The following is a 23,072-nucleotide window of genomic DNA, read 5'->3' as shown; positions in this document are numbered from 1 at the left end:
ACGATAACCTGGCGAAGATAAGGCATTTACCTGATGAACTGCCATCCATCGACTTTAGTTAAGCAGTTGATCAAGTTTACCACTCATTGCTGACTGCAGTTTTCTGGAGCATGTGATACCAGCACCGTTTCAAGGGTGCTTGTTAATAGTCATTTAAAGGCGCCCAACCAGGTCCACCGGTGCGCCGAAGCTGCCCATCACATATGATATACTTGTTGGCAATAGAACCTTTGTTATGTGGCCTACGCCATAGATCAACTGGGATGATGCATGGTACCACCACCTTCAGATGCACTGCTTGTGCGGTAGGCTTGATGCCTACATGGCAGTGACAATAAGAGAATCACCATGGAATGTGTCAAGACCTCTGGGGCAGCAATGCGTACAGGGATGGGACTGCCACCTGACGGAGTCAGCGACAGTTCAGCGACCAGATGAGATGATTAGGTTTTCACTTCATGGCTGATAAGTGCTGTACAACGACCCATAATTATACGCAACTCCTTCACCAAACTAGAGCAGGCATAGCAGATCACCACCGGCAGACTCTGAAGATCTTCCAGAGGACACAGTATGCCAATGGTTATCCAGCGCTGCACAACCTGCAAGTCGCACAGGCTCTTCCATTATGAACCCAGTGGCCCACACCGTTATGGAGACTCAGGTCAGGAATATTCTTCAAAGTTCGATAGATCAGTTGTCCTGTTTGTTAGTTCGCATCTACAGTTATGGCATCGCTATCCCACCAGCCTCACGAGCTTGCTGCTGGAGGCACTAGCGAAAGCCTCCTTGGAGTCAGTCCACAGTGTTGTTGCAAAACATTCCAGAACCATTTTTCTACTTTGGGCACTTCTGATTGGAACTCACACATGTGATGCTTTTCTGACTCCACCCTTGGCGACAGCGAAGAAGCTCTACTGTGCCCTGCAAGAGACATGGCAATAGAATGCGGAGGAAACGAAATGCTCTAGCACACAAAGGCGTTTCTCGTGGTGGACAGTCCACACAGGCATGCTCGACTCTGACGTCTGACCCACTTGGTACGTGACAGTCAGTAGTAAACACATCACACAGCTATGTCTGTCTGAAATCTGCAGTGTGGAGTCCCTCTATTGCATGCAATGTAATGTGACTGACATGGGCGAACACCTCGTTAGCTGCAGAGAGGCCGCAGTGGCCTTGTACTTCATCAAAGAAATGTTGGCTTTTCTACTGCAGATATCTACGGCGCTCATCACTGCCCGAACTCTTCTTCTCTTTCTTCTTCTTCTTCTTCTTCTCCTTCAGGGATGGCCCAAAAGATGTACTTGACGTTTGGAACTTCATGCAGGAACAGCATTGCACGATAGGAAGGAACACCAGATATAGACAATATTCTTATAACTCTGGAGTGCACTACACAATCCGCCACACAGCTGGATCATCAATGCCGATGGATGATGAGCATGTTGCAACGAAGATGACTTTAGAACGAGGAACACTGACTGAACAAAAGATACAAGGAGATAAACTAGGACCCTAGGAGCAACTACTAGTGGAGTGAATGTTTAGTTTTCTTGCAATCGGAGGGCGGAGGATCCTATTCTTTTCTTTTCTTTTCTTCATGGCATGATGTGACGTTGTATACATCGACTGGTTAAAAAAAAGTCCTGCTTCTGGATAGCGTTCTCTTTGTTCTTTTTCTTCCCGATCCCTCCTTTCCCACCTTCTTCCTTTTGGTGCGAAGAGGACAACGTGACCAGGAGTAGCGAGACGACCCCTGCCCCCTCTGCCTGCTCTGACCCAACCCCTAAAAGAAGGGGGTGCTTTGTTTGACAGCAAATGTGATTTTCTTTGAATCATTACTAAAAGTAAGAAGAGTATTGTACATGGAGAGGTGTCACTACAGGTTCAGAAGTAGTGTGAAACGTAAAAACGCAAACTCTCGAAAAAAAAAAAATTGCCACTGAGAGTACTACAGAGTGTTTAACGAATACTTCGACATACTTCTACACAGATGTTTGATTTTGTCGCAGTTCCGATTCCTCTGAATGGAAAAAAAAACTACACAGAAGAAGGAATGGGTTTCCATAAATATGAAATTATTTTCAGTGATCAGAAATTCGCTCAACCTTATTGAGAGTGTAATGAGTTAATAGAATTTCTTATGGAATCGATGTACATTGTGACATACGATGGACGTCATGTCGTTACACACAAAAATGTAAATCAATAAATGCCACGCATATTTAAGTTAATGAAAGCGCGCTAGATTGATTTACGGTATTAGGTGTTTGGTTTCATTCAGGCAGCCTTGAACCCAGTTAATATATCTGAAAAAGTTTAATGTTTTCACATGTCAAGACAGAAATCAATTTGGAAAATAAAGTCAATTGTACTGTTAGTGGGTACCAGTTCTAAGCACACAGAACATACTGAACTGTTAGAAACGTCTCTCACAGCTCGAAAAAAGCGAAACGCTTAACTAGAGAACTGAATGGTCTGTTGCCAGACTGGTCTGCTCCAACATGTAGTTAAATATGAAAAAAATCTTTTTTTCACAAACTGTTTTGGTAAAGAATGTTATATTATTACATACTTGAAGTTGCATATGTCAACCAAGCATTGCCGTGAAACGCAAGATACAATAAATTGATAACTATTTCTTTACTTTTACCAACAATAAATTCATTTTTATAGTGAGTCAATGTTGCAAATGGACAAGGCGGAACGTAATCGTTGAAGCGGCTGAAATGTTTTGAAACTTTGAAATTTCGTCAGTGTATACATTCTAGTCTGCGCTGCTCGGTACTGTAACACTTCCATGAAACTAATAATAATTTGATCAAGAGTAAGAACTAGAGACAGGAACTCATCATCATCAATACACTTAACCATTGTAAAATCGTTTCTTAGCAACACGAACTGTAAATTTACCTCCTCCTTACATCTACAGGATGCTCACCTTCATGCTTTCTAATGTTTCAGTATTCCAACATGTATCAACGATTGACATAGAGGATATTAGCTGCAAATTGTGAGGCCATCAAATAAAGCTGAAATCAAGAAATTGTAACACACTGCTTACATCTTAGCAACATGGAGATCAAAATAAATAATTTAAAATGTCATTCTTTTATCAGAATTGGAATTCACAATCAGCTTTCTTCAGATCTGGGATAACTGACACAGATTCTTACTATCTCAAAATCAGTGGCTTCCCATACATAGTTGCGGAGGACAGGTGGAATTTACCACTTATTACAAATTAGAAACTTAATACTTGATGATGTTATGAGATGTGCGAACACCTCCACCCCACCCTCGCAACCCCTCCCCACCTGGCACAAGAATTTTTTTTCCATATGTGATATCTTTTTCTACCATCAGCTTCGCTCCTTTTCTTCCCTATTGGTTGAAAGAACTTTTCAGAGTTGCTGCTTAAATTTCTGCTACATAATACTATAAAATCCGTCATGAGTGATGATAATAGTTTCTCATGGCATGTTGCCGATCAACTTGTTTGATCGAATGCAGATTACATCTGAAATGCAATGCAATTTTTAGACAGAAATGAGATAATGCCCTTATATATGACAACTACGTATCCAGTCTTCTGAATGAAGACTGCAACAACAACATTACTAAGGAACTAATATTAAAAGCCAAACTGATTCCCTCACATTTGATTTTGGAAACGAAATAAGTCACTCCAAAACTCATTTCTGTTGCTATGTCAGACAGTGTGATTTTGACTCACGACACGTTTTCAGTAAACGCATCACAATAATCACTTAGATAGTAAGCAGATGACAGCAACACTAAGTCAGCAGAAATATTCGTTGATGTAATGTTACTTACGATAAACATGCACCAAAGTCATCAAAAATAGACTTAACTAACAAATGCATCACTGAAGCTGTAGTGAAAACTTTTGAAAAAGAGAATAATTAATAATATGATAAATTTTGAAATAGAAGGACGTTTCAAACGGAAATAAATGAGTTTTAACCAAAGCTATGACCAATATGTTCTAATTGAAATACATTTCTACGTTTGAGATTAACTCTTACAATCCAATGAAAAAATAGTTTGAGCCGCTAGGTGCACGTAACATTACCAGTTAACATTGATTGGAGGAATTAACGTATGTAAGTATGTCGTACGTAGGCTATGTCCTATTAACGACAGGCCTCTGCCAATTTCTTGTATTTACTATGAAGAAGCAAAGCCCCCCTATCAGGTGTCAGGTGGAACAGCGAAAAAAATGTGTGCCTGAGCGCTCTTGAAACAAAGAAAACTATTTATTCTTATGAAACTGAATTTAGAAATGCTGGTAAGTCGCTTAAGTAACACAGATCCAGATACTATTGAATCCCTTAATGTTCTCATGTCGCGTTTCTGGAGTAGCCCATTATCAGATGACCATTTCAGATCATTAAAAGCATAGACAAGGACATTGGATAATGTCCGCCCAATCATCTTAAATGGCCATCTGATGATAGGTTAAGCCCGAAACGCGTCATGAGCACATTAAAGGATTCAGTACCATCTGGATTACTTATGTTATTAACCAGCACTTTTAAATTCACTTTCGTAGTTACTATTATTACGGTAGCACACTTCTACCAGGACTTCAGGTCAGATTTACAACATTTATTTTTATTGTGAAATACTTCACTATTTCACAAATTTTTAATGTTTCTGAGACTCTTGAGTGTGTTGACAGCACATGACTGGAGTGATCTACATGTAAATAGCAACGAAGGCGTCTACCTGTTGGTCTTGGCAGGTGCTTCATGAGGAATCGAGAAGTCGGGAAGTCATCTGCGTTCACTGAGTTACTTCTACGTTTGTCGATGACACTCCACACAAAATAACGTACTGCGTTCTCCCTATCAAGAAATCCTGAGTCCAGCCACAAATTTCGTTTGATTCCACATATGATTGTATACACATTAATGGGCGTTGGTCTGATACTGTGTCAAAGGCTTTCTGGAAGTCAAGAAGTACTACATCTACCTGATTTCCCTGGTCCATAGCTTTCAAATGTCAAGTGAGCAAAGAAAGAATTGGTTTTCGTGCGGCCGATGTGTACGGGATCAATACTCTTTGTCATGTGCGAGGTAATATTCCTCGATGCAGCTCATAACGTTTGAGCTCAGAATATGCTCTCAAATGGCGTAAAATACGGATGTCGGTAACACTGAAAGGTAGTTTTGGAGTCACTTCCGTTGCGCTTCTCCTACAAAGGTAAAAACTTTGCTTTCGCCCAATTATTGGAAACAATTCTTTGTGGAAGGGATCTACAATGTACTGTGGTTTGGTGAGGATTTAACTCAGCTACAAATTGTGTCTGGCAGGGATTCCAACGGGCTTCACGGTCTCGCTTACTCCTAACTGTTTCAGCTGTTTCTTAACGGAACTGATACTAATATCTAAATTACTCATCTTAGAAATGGTGCAAGGATGAACTGAGGCAATAATCCTGCATCTTTCTTCATAAAGGTGCATTTGAAAACATAGTTCAGCATACCTGCGTATGCATGCTTCCTTCACTTTCGGTATCTGTTTCTTCTACGAGTTTTTAACTTAGGCGCCAATGACAGCCAGAACAAATGATTACAAATTTTTTTGGATTTGCTGAGACGTTTTCGATAAGATTCTGCTCTGACAGTCGTTGGGGGCTTCACGTATTCCCATTTCGATAAACGATTTTCATGTAGCATTTACATATATTTGTAGGTTTGTTTTACTTCCATTGTCCTTGTATATCTGTATACTACGATGGTCCCTCCCAATCTAAACTATATGTCCATATGGTATATTTGTGTCAAATTACCAGTGCTAATAAATCTTACAACACAGTATGCACTAAAGGTATGAAAACCTGAACACCTTGTGCAAATCTTTAGAATAAATACAATCTTGGAGGATATGTAGAAAAGTTTTAAGCAGTAAATGATTGACATAAATGGCCAGCACACACAGCGTCAGTCCATCAAGTTCCGAGACTGATTTTATTCCTGGAGTATAAGCGAAGTCAGCGCAGTAATTACGATGGCAGCTTGAACTAACAACCGTAAACAACAGGTGCGCATTCGACCAGCTAGTCGTTTGCAGACAGTAGACACCGTTAAGTAGCGGACGTGCGTTTGTTGCACGTCTACGTTGTTCATTATCACAAAATGCAATGGAGCAACATCTTTAACTTTTCTTATACTTTTGAGCATGGCTGTCTTTCAGCAACCATATGCAGGCTGTTACCGTAAGAGCGAGCAAAGATTTAACATGACATACAGGATGCTCCACTGAACAATTTGAGGTAGGGAACCTGGTGCTGGCGAAGCCAGCTAAAGGAGGTATTTGGAATAGAATAACATTACTGTGCAATTTTTATTTACATTAGTTCACTGCAGATACCATCATTAACACCATGAAAGAACCATTTGGATTGTATCTTAAAAAAATGTGCTGAAAGGCCGGTCATCAAGCCTATAAAATTACTTTATCTTAATAATATGAATATTTATGTATGTGTTTGGAGAGAGAGAGAGAGAGAGAGGGAGAGAGAGAGAGATTTTTGATTGAGATTTTTACTTAAAGTCGTAACTGGTACCTGAATTTTGGTTGCTGCCTCCTTGAATGATCAGCTTCTGCACCAGTTGGAGGAAGTTATTGTTCTTTAAGGTTTAAAATACGACTCTGTTAGTTACTTGGCCGTATTGCGGATAGCTTTGAGCCCAAGTTTTCGTAGCTCATCATACCTAAGGGACCACTGTTGTAAGAAAATAAGATCAAACAGCAATCTGCTTTTCGTGAGAAAAAGAGTTTGCTTGGAACACAAACTTCCTTCAAACTACGCGTCCTCTTTCCACAAGATACAGATTAACAGTTCTCTTTTTTTATTAATCAATTGTCTTTTTTATTTTAGAGTCCATACTCAAAGATTCACAACTACTATCGTTGCAGGGATTGCGCACTAAAGAGTTTGTTGCTGTCCAGCTGCGCTTCACTTCACTTCAAGTACTTTTTGAATCAAATTTACATTTACGGTATTTACATACATTACTGAGCTTCTCAGAATAAAATCAGACACATATTAGTTAAAAAAAAAGGGGTCAGTGAGGCTCACATAACATTACAAGCTCAATGCAAACAGGAAATCGGCGAGCAAGATTCTGATGCACCCTGACAAATATCGTTAGTGTACTCCGAATCACATCACAGGCAGATAAAATCCTGACAAATAATTCCATCTCCGTATCCACATGTGACTTTAGATATCCGTGTAGGAAATAATCAAAGGCATTCAGGTCAGGTGACCTCGCAGGCCACGGAATAGAGCCTCCCCTTCCAATCCAGCGACCAGGAATTATTGTACCTGTGCTTCCCCATCGTATTGTGCTGTACGTCTCTGAACAGCATTGAGTAATGAATGAGTCTGTCGTTGATTCATAACGCGTTCTTTCATGGGATAATGTAAATACGATACAACAGAACCACCTCATGTACAAGTAAAGTAAACAGAACCTGCATCATAACTTCCCAGTAATCAGGCTCGTCCTCCATGGCTCCTTGCAGGTTCAAATGGCTCTGAGTTCAAATGGTTCAAATGGCTCTGAGCACTATGCGACTTAACTTCTGGGGTCATCAGTCGCCTAGAACTTAGAACTAATTAAACCTAACTAACCTATGGACATCACACACATCCATGCCCGAGGCAGGATTCGAATCTGCGACCGTAGCGGTCACGCGGTTCCAGACAGAAGCGCCTAGGACTGATCGGCCACTCCAGCCGGCCTGATTTATCTGTTTAGAGTTATACTCTACGAAAAATAACGTGTGCAAAGTTGTCCCGCACAGCTTGACTCCCGAACAAAAATAACTCTTGGATACTTGTTTTGGAAGACTTCACCGTGGATGAAGAGACTTGGTGTTGTCAGTTCGAATCTGCCATAAAACGACAAAGCGTAAAAATTCACATAAAGGATCGATGTTTTGACGACAAAACCGACATTCAAGTCAATGCGAGTTGAACAATATTCCAATGAAATATTTTTCTTAGAGAATCCGGTGGCTGAATGGACATGCTGCGCGTTTTAATCAAGTCAGGGTGGACTATATAGAACACCCGAAACATTAAAACCACAATATTAACGTTTTTACTAATCCAGTCACCAAACTTTTTGGGCTAACGGCGGTACACTGTTTTGCGTGACGGGGAAGGTCAGTGTTTAACGCCGAGCTTAGTCAGTACAATCGTCAGATGGGCTGTATATAATTTATTCCAGATGTACACTGCTGGCAAAAATATTGTCCACCCATTTAGAGGATTCCAGCTCACCCAAGATGTACTGCTGTAACAGTTTACATGGAGTACATGTAATTATTACATTTACAAATCAGTTGCACAAGTGGTTCAGAGGTACGAAGCATCAACCAATGTTGATACGCCCGTGTTATTACGTGGTGCAGCCTCCCTGGGCAGCGATGCAGGCGCTGACTCTGGCATCCAGTCGATCGCACAAGTGGCGGATACTGTCCTAGGATATACTATGCCACGGCTGCTCGACCTGTTCTCGTAGTCCTGTGTGAGTTGTTGTTTGACAGGTCGCAGGAGCCACTTCTCGACCCCCTCGACTGGAGACGAGTCCGGAGATGGTGCTGACCAGGGAAGTTTCTGCACGTCTTGCAGAGCACGTTGTGTTTCACAGGCAGTGTGTGGGCGAGCATTATCCTGCTGGAACATTGCATCACCTTCCTGTTGCAAGAAAGGAAAAGGAAAGGGTCTCACAACGTTCTGCACGTACCGAGTTCTGCTTAGCGTCCTCTCCAGAAACACCAAACGTGAAAAAGAGTTGTAACCTATCGCGCCCCACACCATTAAAATTGGGGTGGGGCCAGTGTGTCTTGGAGGAATGCAGTCTACAAGATAGCGCTCATCAGGTCTACGTCGTACGCGCAAACGACCATGACTTGCGTGCAGGCAGAATCTGCTTTCGTCGCTGAAGACCACGACTGGCCATTCCATCTTCCAAGTGATCCTCTGACGGCATTAGCCGAGCCGTGCACGTCGATGCTGTGGCGTGAGTGGAAGACGGGCAGAGAAGTGCGTGCCCGGAGACACACTGCTAACAACCGGTTCGTAACAGTTTGTGTTGACACGTCTAGGCTCACAAGCCTTCTTATCTGAGACGTGGTAGCTGTACGATCTGCCACAGCTCTCCTTGTAACATGATGATCCTGGCGGGCGGCTGTTCCACGTAGACATCCAGAACCTCGTCTACGGGTGTGAGAACGTTCACGTGACTACTGATACCAGCATCACTGCACCACTGACGTAACACGTCCAACGTGTGTGGCAATTCTCCGAAAGAACAATCCCGCCATTTGGAAGGCCATAATTTTTCTCCTTTAAAACTCTTTCAGTTGGTTGTAGGAAGCAAAGGTGCTTCTCCGTGGCATAGATGTCTGCTTACTTCACACCTTTGCACCACACTGAGGCTGGCATTGGCCGTTCTCTGTGAAAGGGTAGACACACTCTGGTAACTATGCCACTACTGTCTGTTGACGGTTGACGTTGAAACTATTATCAGAACACCTACTATCCCCAGTTGGCATATGTCGTCATCAGGCGTACTAATTTTTTTTTTTTTCCTGGAAGTGTACATTTCGTTTGCGGTGCTTCATTCTTCACAAAAGCTATTACATGGCAGTTCCTCCGCAGTCGTCAAGTAATGCATATGTTTAAATAGATATTTGGAAGAACGTAATGAGGCAGTTGTCGTCTTTCTGTGGCAGACACAAAGTCTACCGTCTGGTGCCGACGGAGGAGCAGCTGCAGACGCTGTCTCAGCTGCGGGAGCACCCGGCGCTCGACTTCTGGTCGCGAGCTCACCGTGCCGGCCACCCCGTGGACGTGAGGGTGCCGCCCCACGTGCACGACCACTTCCGAGCATTCCTCGATCGCCAAGGAGTGCTGCACAACGTCCTCATCGATGACCTCGAACAGTAAGTTTCAAATCTCTTTGATAGGCCTCTTTCATTTCACATCACTTCTATACATAGCATACATGCTGAGGGAATTACGTAAGAGGTATACACCGAAAGTAGTAGACGGGTTTTGCTATTTCGGCAGCAAAGTAGCTGGTGCTGACCGAAATCGAGAGGGAACAAAACGCAGACTGACTATTGCAAGGAAAGCATTTCTCGAAAAGAGGTATTTGTTGACATCGAATATAAATTTAAGTGTTAAGAAGCATTTTCTGAAGATATTTGTCTCCAAGGTAGGCCTATATGGAAATGAAACAGAGACAGTAAACAGATCAGTTGTTCTCAACGGTCAGTGCTAGTCACAGACAGGTGCATCGTCTGGAATGCCCGAGGAAAGTGTGATGTGAAACCTGTTACTTTCTGTGTGTACTGGTGTCCAAAATTAAAGCAACAAACGGAAATTTTCCATGGGTGCCTTTATTTTGCCACAAAATAGTGCAACATAAATAACAGTAGACGAAAATGTTCTTCGGTTTTTTACAACTTAACAGATTCGCACACAAATTCCGACAACTGGCTAACGTGCTCACTGTGGGGTGTGACCACATCTGGTAAAAATTCAGGCCTGGCAACGACTGAGCATGCTGTGAATAAAGTCGACAATGTCATGTTATAATGCCCACTCTTCCTCCGGAGCTGTTCGCAAGTCTTGGAGGGCGGTAGGTGGATATTGACGTCTCCCTAGTGCATCCCAGACATTCTCTGTGGGATTCAAATAGGGGAGCGAGCAGATCACGCCATGCATGCGAAATCTTCTATTTCCAAGAAAACAACAAGCACTCGTGCTCTATTAGGTCGAGCATAACTGTCCATCAGTACGAAGTCTGTACACACACTACATCGCAACAACCGTACATGAGGTACCGAGATCTCGTAACATTACCTATTAGCTATTGTGATTGGATTCAGGATTTCCTAGAAGAAAGAACACAACATGTCATTCTTAACGGTTCAAAATCTGCAGATGTAGAGGTAATTTCGGGAGTACCGCAGGGAAGCGTGATAGGACCTTTATTGTTTACAATATACATAAATGACTTAGTTGACAACATCGGTAGCTCCGTGAGGCTATTTGCAGATGACACGGTTGTCTACAAGAAAGTAGCAACATCAGAAGACTCGTACGTACTCCAGGAGGACCTGCAGAGGATTAATGCATGGTGCGAGAGCTGGCAGCTTTCCCTAAACGTAGATAAATGTAATATAATGCGCATACGTAGGGGCAGAAATCCATTCCAGTACGATTATGCCATAGGTGGTAAATCATTGGAAGCGGTAACGACCGTAAAATACTTAGGAGTTACTATCCGGAGCGATCTGAAGTGGAATGATCACATAAAACAAATAGTGGGAAAAGCAGGCGCCAGGTTGAGATTCATAGGAAGAATTCTAAGAAAATGTGACTCATCGACGAAAGAAGTAGCTTACAAAACGCTTGTTCGTCCGATTCTTGAGTATTGCTCATCAGTATGGGACCCTTACCAGGTTGGATTAATAGGAGAGATAGACATGATCCAGCGAAAAGCAGCGCGATTCGTCATGGGGACATTTAGTCAGCGCGAGAGCGTTACGGAGATGCTGAACAAGCTCCAGTGGCGGACACTTCAAGAAAGGCGTTACGCAATACGGAGAGGTTTATTATCGAAATTACGAGAGAGCACATTCCGGGAAGAGATGGGCAACATATTACTACCGCCCACATATATCTCGCGTAATGATCACAACGAAAAGATCCGAGAAATTAGAGCAAATACGGAGACTTACAAGCAGTCGTTCTTCCCACGCACAATTCGTGAATGGAACAGGGAAGGGGGGATCAGATAGTGGTACAATAAGTACCCTCCGCCACACACCGTAAGGTGGCTTGCGGAGTATAGATGTAGAAACCTTGCCGATTCACCCCTACAATATCATGAAGGGTGTAGTCAACATAATCCTTGCTCACACAATTAGCGATCCTCCTCGATATCGGTCTCTTTCAGAATGTTCGGGTCTCGAAATCATGTTCCACTTTCTCTTCAGATGCGAATCCGTCGAGAACGCAGATCATATCGGGAGTCATCTGTGAAAAGAACATTGGCCCACTGTTCGATTGTCCAGATGGCATGTTGACGGCTCCATTTGATGTTCCCTGCTGTGAAGATGCCTCAGAGATACACACATACAGCAGGTCTCCGACAATGGACGTTCCTCTGTCGATGCCTTCTCTACATTGTTTGCTACGATGTGGATACTGCCAGGTCAAATTCCAGTTGCTGCGCAGTACTAAGGCGGTCTTCGTGCCCTTACAACCAACTAACGGTCCTCTCCTTCTGCCCTCCTCTTCGTGATACAGTTTAGGTCTCTATAAACTGTGGCCACATCCGAGAAACAACAGAACGATTCACGTTAAGCCATCGGGCCACATGAGTTTGCGACTGTCGTCTTTCCATTCTTGCTATGGCCCTCCTCGCAGAGAATCTGGTAGGTGTCTTCTCTGTGACATACTGCACCGTCTGTGACTATGTACACAGCGATTGTGGAAGTGGGGCTACCCGGTAAACACTAGTCCGTTTGATAGGTGCCCTGACTTCATCGTTGGTGTGGTTTTCCTTTGAAGGAAATGGAATCTTCGGTGCACAACTCGAACATATGGACATCTGTTGACAGTTTGTATGATTATATCGTGAATTAGACACAGGACGGGGAAACAGCGGTCTGTTGCATTAATTTTGGACACCGGTATAGTTGGTGTGACGAATGCCAGCGAGGTCTAAATGTGAAAAACGTAAATTAATGCAGATCAGTGGGAATATCGATTCTGTAAAGTTTGAATGCAACATTAATAATGTGTTGCTTGACACAGACACGTCGATTAAATCTCTAGAGGTTGCAAAACGCTGTCACATAGAACGACCACGTAAGGACGTTGGTAGGGAAAGTGAGTGATAGGCTTTGGTTCATTGGGAGAGCTTTAGGAAAATGTAGCTCGTCTATGAAGGACACGGTGTACTGAACGCCAGTGCGACTCGTTCTTGAGTACTGCTCGGGTATTTGGGATCCAATTTGGATTAAAGGAAAACGTCAAAGCAGTTCAAAGACGTGTTGCTATGTATGTTACCGGCAGGTTCGACCAGCACGCAAGTGTTGCGGAGATGCTTCGGGAACTCAAATGGGATTCCCTGGAGGGAAGACGACGTTCTTTCCGAGGAACACTATTGAGAAAATTCAGAGAACCGATATTTGAGGCTGACTGCAGACCGATTCTACCAGAGCCAATATACATTTCGCGTAAGGTACACGAAGACAATATGAGAAAAATTACGACTCTAACAGAGGCATATAGATAGTCGTTTTTCACTTGTTCTATTTATGAGTGGAACAGGAAAGGATATGACTGGTAGTGCTACAATGTACCCTCCGCCACGCACCACGGTGTGGTTTGCGGAGCGAAAATGTAGATGCAAATGCAGACAAAAGGTGAACAGAAACTGTTTTGTGTGGTGCTCTAGAAGAATGCTGAATATCAGGTGGGTATCTCGAGTAACTAATAAAGATGTACTGAGATAAAATGAGGTAAAATAAAATTTATGGAAAACTTTAACTAAAGGTAGGGATTCATTAAGAGGACACATCTTGATTTATCAGTAATTTAACCTGGTAATGCAGGGAAGTATGCGGGTGTGATGGAGATATTCACAGACACTATAAAATACTTTATCATTTTTTTAAAAAAATTGTTGATATGCTTAATGTATACAATTATGTTGTATACAGATCATTTTCGAGTGTCTACAACGTCACTGAGTCCAGTCGTCGCGTTCAATAACTTGGTACCCATGATGATTTCTAAAGCAACAAAGGAAAACTGAGAAACAATATTAATTCATGGCGAATAAGTTTTATGTATGAAAGAAGGTAAACGATTTGCAATAATGATATGTGGCCACTAATACTAACAATACTACTTCAGGGAGTGGTGCTGACTTTGAATTTGATTTGTGTCTATATCACGAAACATATGTATAGATAAAATTAATATACGTTATTTTTTGCGTTCATTCACGTCTGATTTTTCAGTAAGCTAAATACGATGCTTTGAGTACAGGAATATTTTGGAGTGTGAAGTTCAGCTTGAAAACGGTAGGAGTTAAAAAAGCACATTGGGCCGTAAATTCTCTAGCGATAAGCTTGGTAAACAGTGTACTAAAACACAGTACGTACGCTATAGCGTTCTCGTAGGCTTCTTTTATTTCTCTGTTCAACTGTTTTTCTTTTTGTTCTTCGGCAGGAGAATTTCAAGAAGGGTCTAGGTTTGTTTTCTTTTCTTTTCCCCTCAGACTACTGCAAAGAACTTGGACATGCTCGTACAGCGTAATGCCCTGTTCGCTAGCTTGTGAGACAGGGAGGTGCACCACACCCGAACCGAATTCGTGCCGCCGATTAACGACCGTGGGCTGGTAGGCCGGCCAACCTGAATGTGGTTTTTATTCAGTTTTCCACTCTCTTTTAGACTAATTCTGGGCTGTCCCCCAAACTCCGCTTGAGAGAATACGACAAACGAACAGTGAAAATACGATAATGCACACAACAAAGTGTACACCGTTCACTGACACATGCTCACACAAATTCCCTCCCTCGACGAGTGTGGCTCTAGGAAGAGTATCCGACCAGGAGGTTAAATAATGCAGTAAAACTTGCAGATCAGCGGCAGTCAACGTGGTCCCTCAGACCCACTATTGGGCGCCGACCAGAGTGGCCGTGCTGTTCTGGGCGCTACAGCCTGGAGCCGAGCGACCGCTACTGTCGCAGGTTCGAATCCTGCCTCGGGCATGAATGCGTGTGATGTCCTTAGGTTAGTTAGGTTTAATTAGTTCTAAGTTCTAGGCGACTGATGACCTCATAAGTTAAGTCGCATAGTGCTCAGAGCCATTTTTTGAACCACTAGTGGGCGTGCCAGCTTTCGTGGTGAGCGGTTGGCGGCACAGGTTCTGAAAATATTGTTTAGGTTTTCATAAAATTTTGACATAGAGTATTTGGTAAGTAATTATTATTATGTCCTTTAACTTGTTACTTCACTACTTTAAAAAAGTGCGAAGGACGCTCAGTAAGTAAGTTTGTTGCGGAACACGGATTGGTTTTATTCAGGATTCTAGTACACCATATTATTGCTTACTCTACTGCCTACAAAACCCAAATTTTCAACGTAATCTTCGTTCGATGCGGCGGCCTTACGCCGTCGTGCTGAGACGGCCTGTATGCCCGCATGGTACCACTCTACATGTCGACGTCGGCGACATCTTGCTGCATCAATAATCTCACAATCATCCACGTACTGCTTACCGCGGAGTGCACCCTTCAACGGCCAAGCAGATGGAAATCGGAAGGTGTAGGGTGGGTGAGGAAGAACAGTCCAATGGGTTTTAGAGAGCACCCCTCGGGTGTGCAGACTTGTATGAGGCTTTGCGTTGTTATCGAGAAGTTTTGTGGCGACGAATCCTCAGAAACTATTTCTTCAATTTCGTGCGGGTAGCGCAGTACACTTCAGAGTTGATCGTTGCACTGTGAGGGAGGACATACGGCAGAACAACCGCTTCAGAGTCCCAAAAGACAGACGCTATGAATTTACCAGCCGAGGGTCAGGTATTCACCATTTTCGTCAGAGGAGAGGTGGCGTGGTGCCAGTCCGTGTATTGCCGGTTTGTTTCCGGTTCGATGTGATTAACCCACGCTTCATCGCTTGTGACGATGTTTGACAAAAAATTATCACGATCAGCCTCGTAACGCGCAAGCAGTTTCTCACAGATGGTCCTTCATTGACTCTTTATTGTCTTCTGTTATGCAGTGAGGAACCCAGCGGGTACACAGCTTTGAACACCCTACCTGGTGGCTCAGTGTGTTAGCACTATCAACAGAGACGTCCAGTTGAATAGCGAGGTCTTTGACTATGACCCATCGATCACCTCGAATGAGAGTTGCATTAAAATGTAATCACAGTTGCGAATATGGACAACCATCAGTTGTATCCTGGAATGACGACAGCGAAAATTTATGCCGATCCAGGACACGAACCATGATTTTCCGCTTATCGCGAGTGGTCGCCTTACCATCAAGCTAGCCGAGCACGGCCAGATCCGTAGCTCCATATACCGTCAGCCATGTGTCTACAAACTGCCTTCTTAAATCCATTATGTATATTTCTGTACACAGTAGGCATTTTAGCTGAAAGTCGCTTGCCCCATTTCTACGGATAAATACGACATTGCAGTGCCGGGTACTACAGTATCGTATCGAATGAGAGTGTCCGCACGTTCCATACTCACAGCAGTGTGCGGCCAGCCGGCACGCTGGAGATCGGACAGGTTTGCGCGACCTCGTTGCGGTAATGACCGATGCCCCGCCTAACGGCTCACAATGCTTTTGTTCACAGTCAAATCTGCGCAGACATTATGGAAGCGCCTGTTAGTATCTGCGATGCTCGGGTTTTCCGCCAAAAGAAGCTCAGTGACAGCTCTCTGCTTGGAATACACCTCTGTTGAAGACGCCATTTTGAAGGCTGCATGTAGCGCCGCCACCTATAGGAACTTGATGAAACTATGGGGGCTGAAGCAGGGATATTGCATGAAGTCCCACAACACATTCTACACATTTTCAGTCGGAACTGACAGAGAAAAAGAAAGTGTTGCGTTACTTATTCAACTCCCTTCGCAGATTACTATTAATGTAGAACCGATAGATGGTTAGGAAATTTACTACTACAGAGATACGAAAGTAGGCGGTATGAAAAAACGGTTGGCTACCCCTGCTGCCGATGGTGTATAAAGCGTATTTCTTTCTTTCACTAGTGCCATTTCCCGCACTGACGCAGGGTCGGCATTGTTAGGAACGGATTTGGCAAGGTTTGGATGAAGGGGTGGCCGGATGCCCTTCCTGCCGCCACCCCGTACCTCCACAGGACGGAATTAGTGTACCCCAGCTGTCTGCGTCTAGTGTAATTCTTGGAAGAGTTCGAACGCGTTCAGATGTCGGCGTGTCGTGTAACTGAGGCGGAACGTGGGGACCAGCCCGGTATTCACCTAGCGGTATGTAGAAAACCGCCTAAAACCACATCCAGGCTGGCCGTCACACTGGCCCTGGTCGTTAATCAGCCGGACAGATTCGATCCGGGGCCAGCGCCCCTACCCCAGTCCAGGATGCAGCGCGTTAGCGCTCTCGGCTATCCTGGCTAACCTGGAGACCTTGTTTAATGTAATAGATAGTTTCAACATTAATAAGGTACAAGGGAATGTGGATTTCATTGTTCACTTCCTGGTAGCTGTGCTGCAACAGGCGCAGCTTAGGGCCATTCCGTCTGTGAGTGGGGGAAGACAATCTCGTTTCCCCTGGTCCCGATGGTTGACAACAATAAGGAAGAAAGCTCGAGATGCCAGACGAAATTACCAGCTAGTAAAGACATATAATGAGAGGCATATAAGGCTGCAACTGTATCTGGCTACCAAAAATAGATACAAGGATTAACTGCAGAAGACAAGACAGGTTCATTGGGACAAGTTTGTCAAAACAAATCTGTCTAAAGAGATCTGGGGCGAGCCATATAGAATGCAAACAGAACGTGTCAAGTCACTTCCGATTATGTCAACACTGCGGCAGGCAGATGGACGTATGACGGATGGATGGCGGCGTACGACAGAATTTCTCTTGCATAGGCTGCTTCCTGACGATGATGAAATAGACGACGTTTACCATCGTGATCTTCGCAGGCAAATTGGTGAAGAATACATCAACGACCTAGCTGTCATTCCGTTTGCGCAGGAAGAGGTTGCATTGGCAATTCAAAACTTGAAAAATAAGAAGGCCCCTGGCTCAGATGGTGTGCATGCTGAGACCGTGAAGGTTGCTGCCCCTCTCAATGTTCCGTACCTGACAAAATTGTTTAACGATTGCCTACTGGAGGGTAGAGTTCCTGCCACCTGGAAGTGGGCTAGTGTCATAATTATTTAAAAAATCGGAGGATAAAGATCCGACGGATGCCAAGACGTACAGGCCAATCTGCTTACTAAACATCTTAGGGGAAATTGCAGGAGAGACTATTGTGTGATAGACTTCAGACTCACCGGCAGCTGAGGGGCCTATCACCCCATCAGTTTTGCTTTCGCCCTAAGAAATCTATTGAAGACGCAACTAACAGAGCAATCGATATTACCAAGAATACAGACTACAGTTATGTTCTGGCAGTGTTCATAGACATTTCAGGCGGCTTTGACAATCTCTCGTGGCCTGCCCTACAAATTCCAACTGCATTGTACGCAAACTTTCTTGATTACTGCACTCACAGGACGGTTGAATGGAGGGCAGGGAATCAGATGGTTGTCAAAAGGATATCCAAGGGTTGCCCTCAAGCCTCCATCTGTGGTCCCAGTTTTTGTGACATTGTAATCAAACCACTGCTGGACATGATAGATAAGGATAGGAGGGCCTCAGGGGTTGTTGCTTATGCTGACGACCTAATGGTGTTAGTATCAGCAAACTCTCGGAAACAACTAGAGATTGTGACTAATGACTTGCTTCGTGACATTACTGATTGGTGTAAGAAAAACAAACTGACTGTGGCGGCGAATAAGACTGTGTAAATGCTCCTAAACAGTCAGCTGCTACGTAACCCAATTATTAAACTTAATGACGTGTCACTAAAACGAAAAGAGGAAGCGCGGTATTTAAGGCTTTATTTGGATGAGAAGCAGTCTTTTATACCACATGCAAGAATAATGACGGAAAAAGGATTGAGTATTATGCATAAAGTGGCGAGACTGAAAAGAGCTTCCTTCAGGCTGCCGCTGAACGTCATGGGAGCGTATCACACTGCGCTATTTGAATCTATTACATGCTTTGCAGCTAGTGTCTGGGCACATCGGCTGCACCTAGGTACCCACGTAAATACTGTTAGGCGTAGCCTACGGAGTATTCTGCTCCAATTGTCAGGAGCGTTCAATACCACTTCCATCGAAGCCTTGTGTGTTGTACTAGGTGTATGCCCAATTGATCTTACGATCAGGCAACGTGCGGCAGCCTGCTGGTTGAGGAAGGGGGAAGAAGGGAAGGTGAGAGATATTACTGGGCAAAATCTAAGGAACATGAAGGATTTCAGAGACTGGAAGCTACAGACATGGCAGTCTGAATGGGAAGCGACAGACAAAGGACGACGAGTGCACAACTTTTTTCCTGATGTACGTGAGAGATTAGGATTGCGACACTGTGATCCTACGCGCGGTATGGCCCATTTCCTGACGGGTCATGAACCATATCCTGCGCATTTACAACGAGTGGGATTAAGAGAGACAGATGTATGTGGGTGTGGTCAAGTCGGTACACCGGAACACGTCGTCCTAAACTGTCACAGGCTTTCAAGGACACGAGAACTAACTGTTAGCAGGGACTTATATAATTTAATAAGACAGCAGGACGAGTGGGTGAGGCTGAATGATTTAAGCAACGATATTTCAAATGTACTCCATGGCCAGTTCAGGGAGGATCGGCCTTATGCACAGGTCAGACTGGCTGCACAGGTTAGGCAGCATCAATGGAGCGACACTGACACAGACTCAAATTCAGACTCAGACTCAGATGCACTTGTGGATGAGGACATCGTATGAAGGTTCTGGCATCCCAATAGCGACTGGCTCGAAGTCAACTCCGAGCCCTCGCACTTGGGTGTGCTTGCATACAGGTAGATGTGTATTAATAATTCATATAATTGTATAACCACTATGTATTGCTTAAAATTGTTCCTGTTTTCATAACTAATGTTAATGTGAACTGTATTGGTAATTATGTGCAATGATTTGGTAACAACTGTTAATGTTCTCCTAAGATTATAAATTAGTATACATTTCTCATGAACACGGTAGTATATACACTCCTGGAAATGGAAAAAAGAACACATTGACACCGGTGTGTCAGACCCACCATACTTGCTACGGACACTGCGAGAGGGCTGTACAAGCAATGATCACACGCACGGCACAGCGGACACTCCAGGAACCGCGGTGTTGGCCGTCGAATGGCGCTAGCTGCGCAGCATTTGTGCACCGCCGCCGTCAGTGTCAGCCAGTTTGCCGTGGCATACGGAGCTCCATCGCAGTCTTTAACACTGGTAGCATGCCGCGACAGCGTGGACGTGAACCGTATGTGCAGTTGACGGACATTGAGCGAGGGCGTATAGTGGGCATGCGGGAGGCCGGGTGGACGTACCGCCGAATTGCTCAACACGTGGGGCGTGAGGTCTCCACAGTACATCGATGTTGTCGCCAGTGGTCGGCGGAAGGTGCACGTGCCCGTCGACCTGGGACCGGACCGCAGCGACGCACGGATGCACGCCAAGACCGTAGGATCCTACGCAGTGCCGTAGGGGACCGCACCGCCACTTCCCAGCAAATTAGGGACACTGTTGCTCCTGGGGTATCGGCGAGGACCATTCGCAACCGTCTCCATGAAGCTGGGCTACGGTCCCGCACACCGTTATGCCGTCTTCCGCTCACGCCCCAACATCGTGCAGCCCGCCTCCAGTGGTGTCGCGACAGGCGTGAATGGAGGGACGAATGGAGACGTGTCGTCTTCAGCGATGAGAGTCGCTTCTGCCTTGGTGCCAATAATGGTCGTATGCGTGTTTGGCGCCGTGCAGGTGAGCGCCACAATCAGGACTGCATACGACCGAGGCACACAGGGCCAACACCCGGCAACATGGTGTGGGGAGCGATCTCCTACACTGGCCGTACACCACTGGTGATCGTCGAGGGGACGCTGAATAGTGCACGGTACATCCAAACCGTCATCGAACCCATCGTTCTACCATTCCTAGACCGGCAAGGGAACTTGCTGTTCCAACAGGACAATGCACGTCCGCATGTATCCCGTGCCACCCAACGTGCTCTAGAAGGTGTAAGTCAACTACCCTGGCCAGCAAGATCTCCGGATCGGTCCCCCATTGAGCATGTTTGGGACTGGATGAAGCGTCGTCTCACGCGGTCTGCACGTCCAGCACGAACGCTGGTCCAACTGAGGCGCCAGGTGGAAATGGCATGGCAAGCCGTTCCACAGGACTACATCCAGCATCTCTACGATCGTCTCCATGGGAGAATAGCAGCCTGCATTGCTGCGAAAGGTGGATATACACTGTACTAGTGCCGACATTGTGCATGCTCTGTTGCCTGTGTCTATGTGCCTGTGGTTCTGTCAGTGTGATCATGTGATGTATCTGACCCCAGGAATGTGTCAATAAAGTTTCCCCTTCCTGGGACAATGAATTCACGGTGTTCTTATTTCAATTTCCAGGAGTGTATTATTCTTGTTTTCTTGTATGATTACTAATGCTTATGCCTCTTGTTTGCAATAGAGTAACGAACATATATAGAGATTCAAATGTACAAAAGCCACGTCCACTATGACAGGCTCGAGGATTTGCCGAGCCCTCATGTGGGTGTGGCTTACCGTGGAATCAGAGCTTCCAGTTTTTCGTCATTCTTGTTTTGGCCATCCGCTAAGAAGGTAGATCTTAAGTATACAAATTATCTCATGTAAATTTTATTCTTCTTAGATTTTATATATTTCCTAAATTTCAAACTTTCAGAATTGTTTTTAGAGTTTCTTTGTATTGACAATATATACAAAAAAAAAGGAATAATAAACCGAGGAAGGTTAGTGGCACACCGTGCAAGAAATCTGGTCCGCCTCCACGTGGCTAGGGACGGGCAACGGTTTGAGAACTTCATGACCGTCTAGACGTTCTCACACCGGCTGAAAGACCATGAGTGCCACTAACGGTACATATTGTAGTAGCAGTACGATCCACCATAGCTACTAGACGGTGGGTTTCTCTGTAAGTTAAATGAAAAAAAATATCCTGGCGGGTGGTGTATAAAGCGTATCTGGCGTTAATATGACCCTCTGGTGTTGACGTAAGACATGGCAGTGAAGTGGTGTGCATGTGACAGTCGATGGTACGGAATCAGCCCATTAAGATGGGTCGATCTGGAGGCATGACAGAATAGCAGAAACGAGCTGTCGTGCTTGGATCTGCCCATGACCTCACTGTGAATGAGGTTGCTCGATCTGTTGGTGTAACAAAGCGAACAGTGCAAAGTGCCTACAAGCACTGGAGTTCCACTCGTAGGCATGTAACGTGACATATGAACATCGCCCGTTAAAAAGATCCCATACTACAGGGACTTCAGACGATCGTCACGTCAATAAGAAATGATTTCAAACCCGGCTTACAAAATATATCTATAACAAAAAAGGGATGTCAAATGACACAAAACTCAGACACAACGACATAGTCATGAAATAACAGTGACTTCATGAGCCTGAAAGACACAATTTAAACAGGAAGAGAAACACTGGAGGAGACCAAAAGAGATAACGAAATGTAATCTGGAAACTTTTAGGTTCAAATTATGAGCTCGTGCTGAAAAGTAACGCTACCGAAGTATTTATACAGAAACTATTAAAGCTTTTTCAATAACACAAACGTTACTAATATTCTACATCTTTCTTATTCATGTTAACAGATTTGCAGCGTTTTACCCTCATCCTTCTTACGGTCCCGACCTGGCCCCATGCAATTTTGATCTGTGTCCGAAATGTGAAAAACACCTTCGAGGAGCTAACTTTAACATTGATGAAACGGTGTGGGAATAGGTGTCTTCGAGAAAGACAAATACTCTAGAGTGACAGTGTCATCAAACGGGTTTTTCATTGGGAGAAATGCTAAGAAATAAATATGTGCGCATGAGGAATGATTAGGCAGAATGTTAATAAATTTTGTTTGATTCGAACACATTTAGAGTATTGTCATAAAATATTCGGAGGCATTACATTTCAGCCTGTCATCGTATACTGAAGCAGGAATGTATAGACCAAGCTCAAACAATGAACTTGAAGATTATACCAACATAAATTCAGATACGCAGGACCTCGTTCTAAAATTCTATGGAAAATTAAAAGAATTGATCCAAACAGATTAACAAGGAAGGTTGTGCAATTCTACGAATTTCGCAGTAATG

General features: G+C 44.2%; 1 protein-coding gene across 1 annotated transcript in view; it reads left to right on the top strand.

The window, feature by feature from the left end:
- LOC124613406 (carboxypeptidase A1-like) overlaps window positions 1–23,072 on the top strand; it is a 56,165-nt gene that overhangs the window by 10,269 nt on the left and 22,824 nt on the right. Inside the window, exon 2 of the mRNA XM_047142110.1 lies at window positions 9,784–9,993. Within this exon, the coding sequence (XP_046998066.1) occupies window positions 9,784–9,993 (210 nt within the window). The remainder of the gene's footprint in view (window positions 1–9,783; window positions 9,994–23,072) is intronic.

The sequence above is a fragment of the Schistocerca americana genome, chromosome 4, assembly GCF_021461395.2.
Source record: "Schistocerca americana isolate TAMUIC-IGC-003095 chromosome 4, iqSchAmer2.1, whole genome shotgun sequence".
NCBI lineage: Eukaryota > Metazoa > Arthropoda > Insecta > Orthoptera > Acrididae > Schistocerca > Schistocerca americana.
This window is presented reverse-complemented; position numbering and strand designations above follow the sequence as displayed.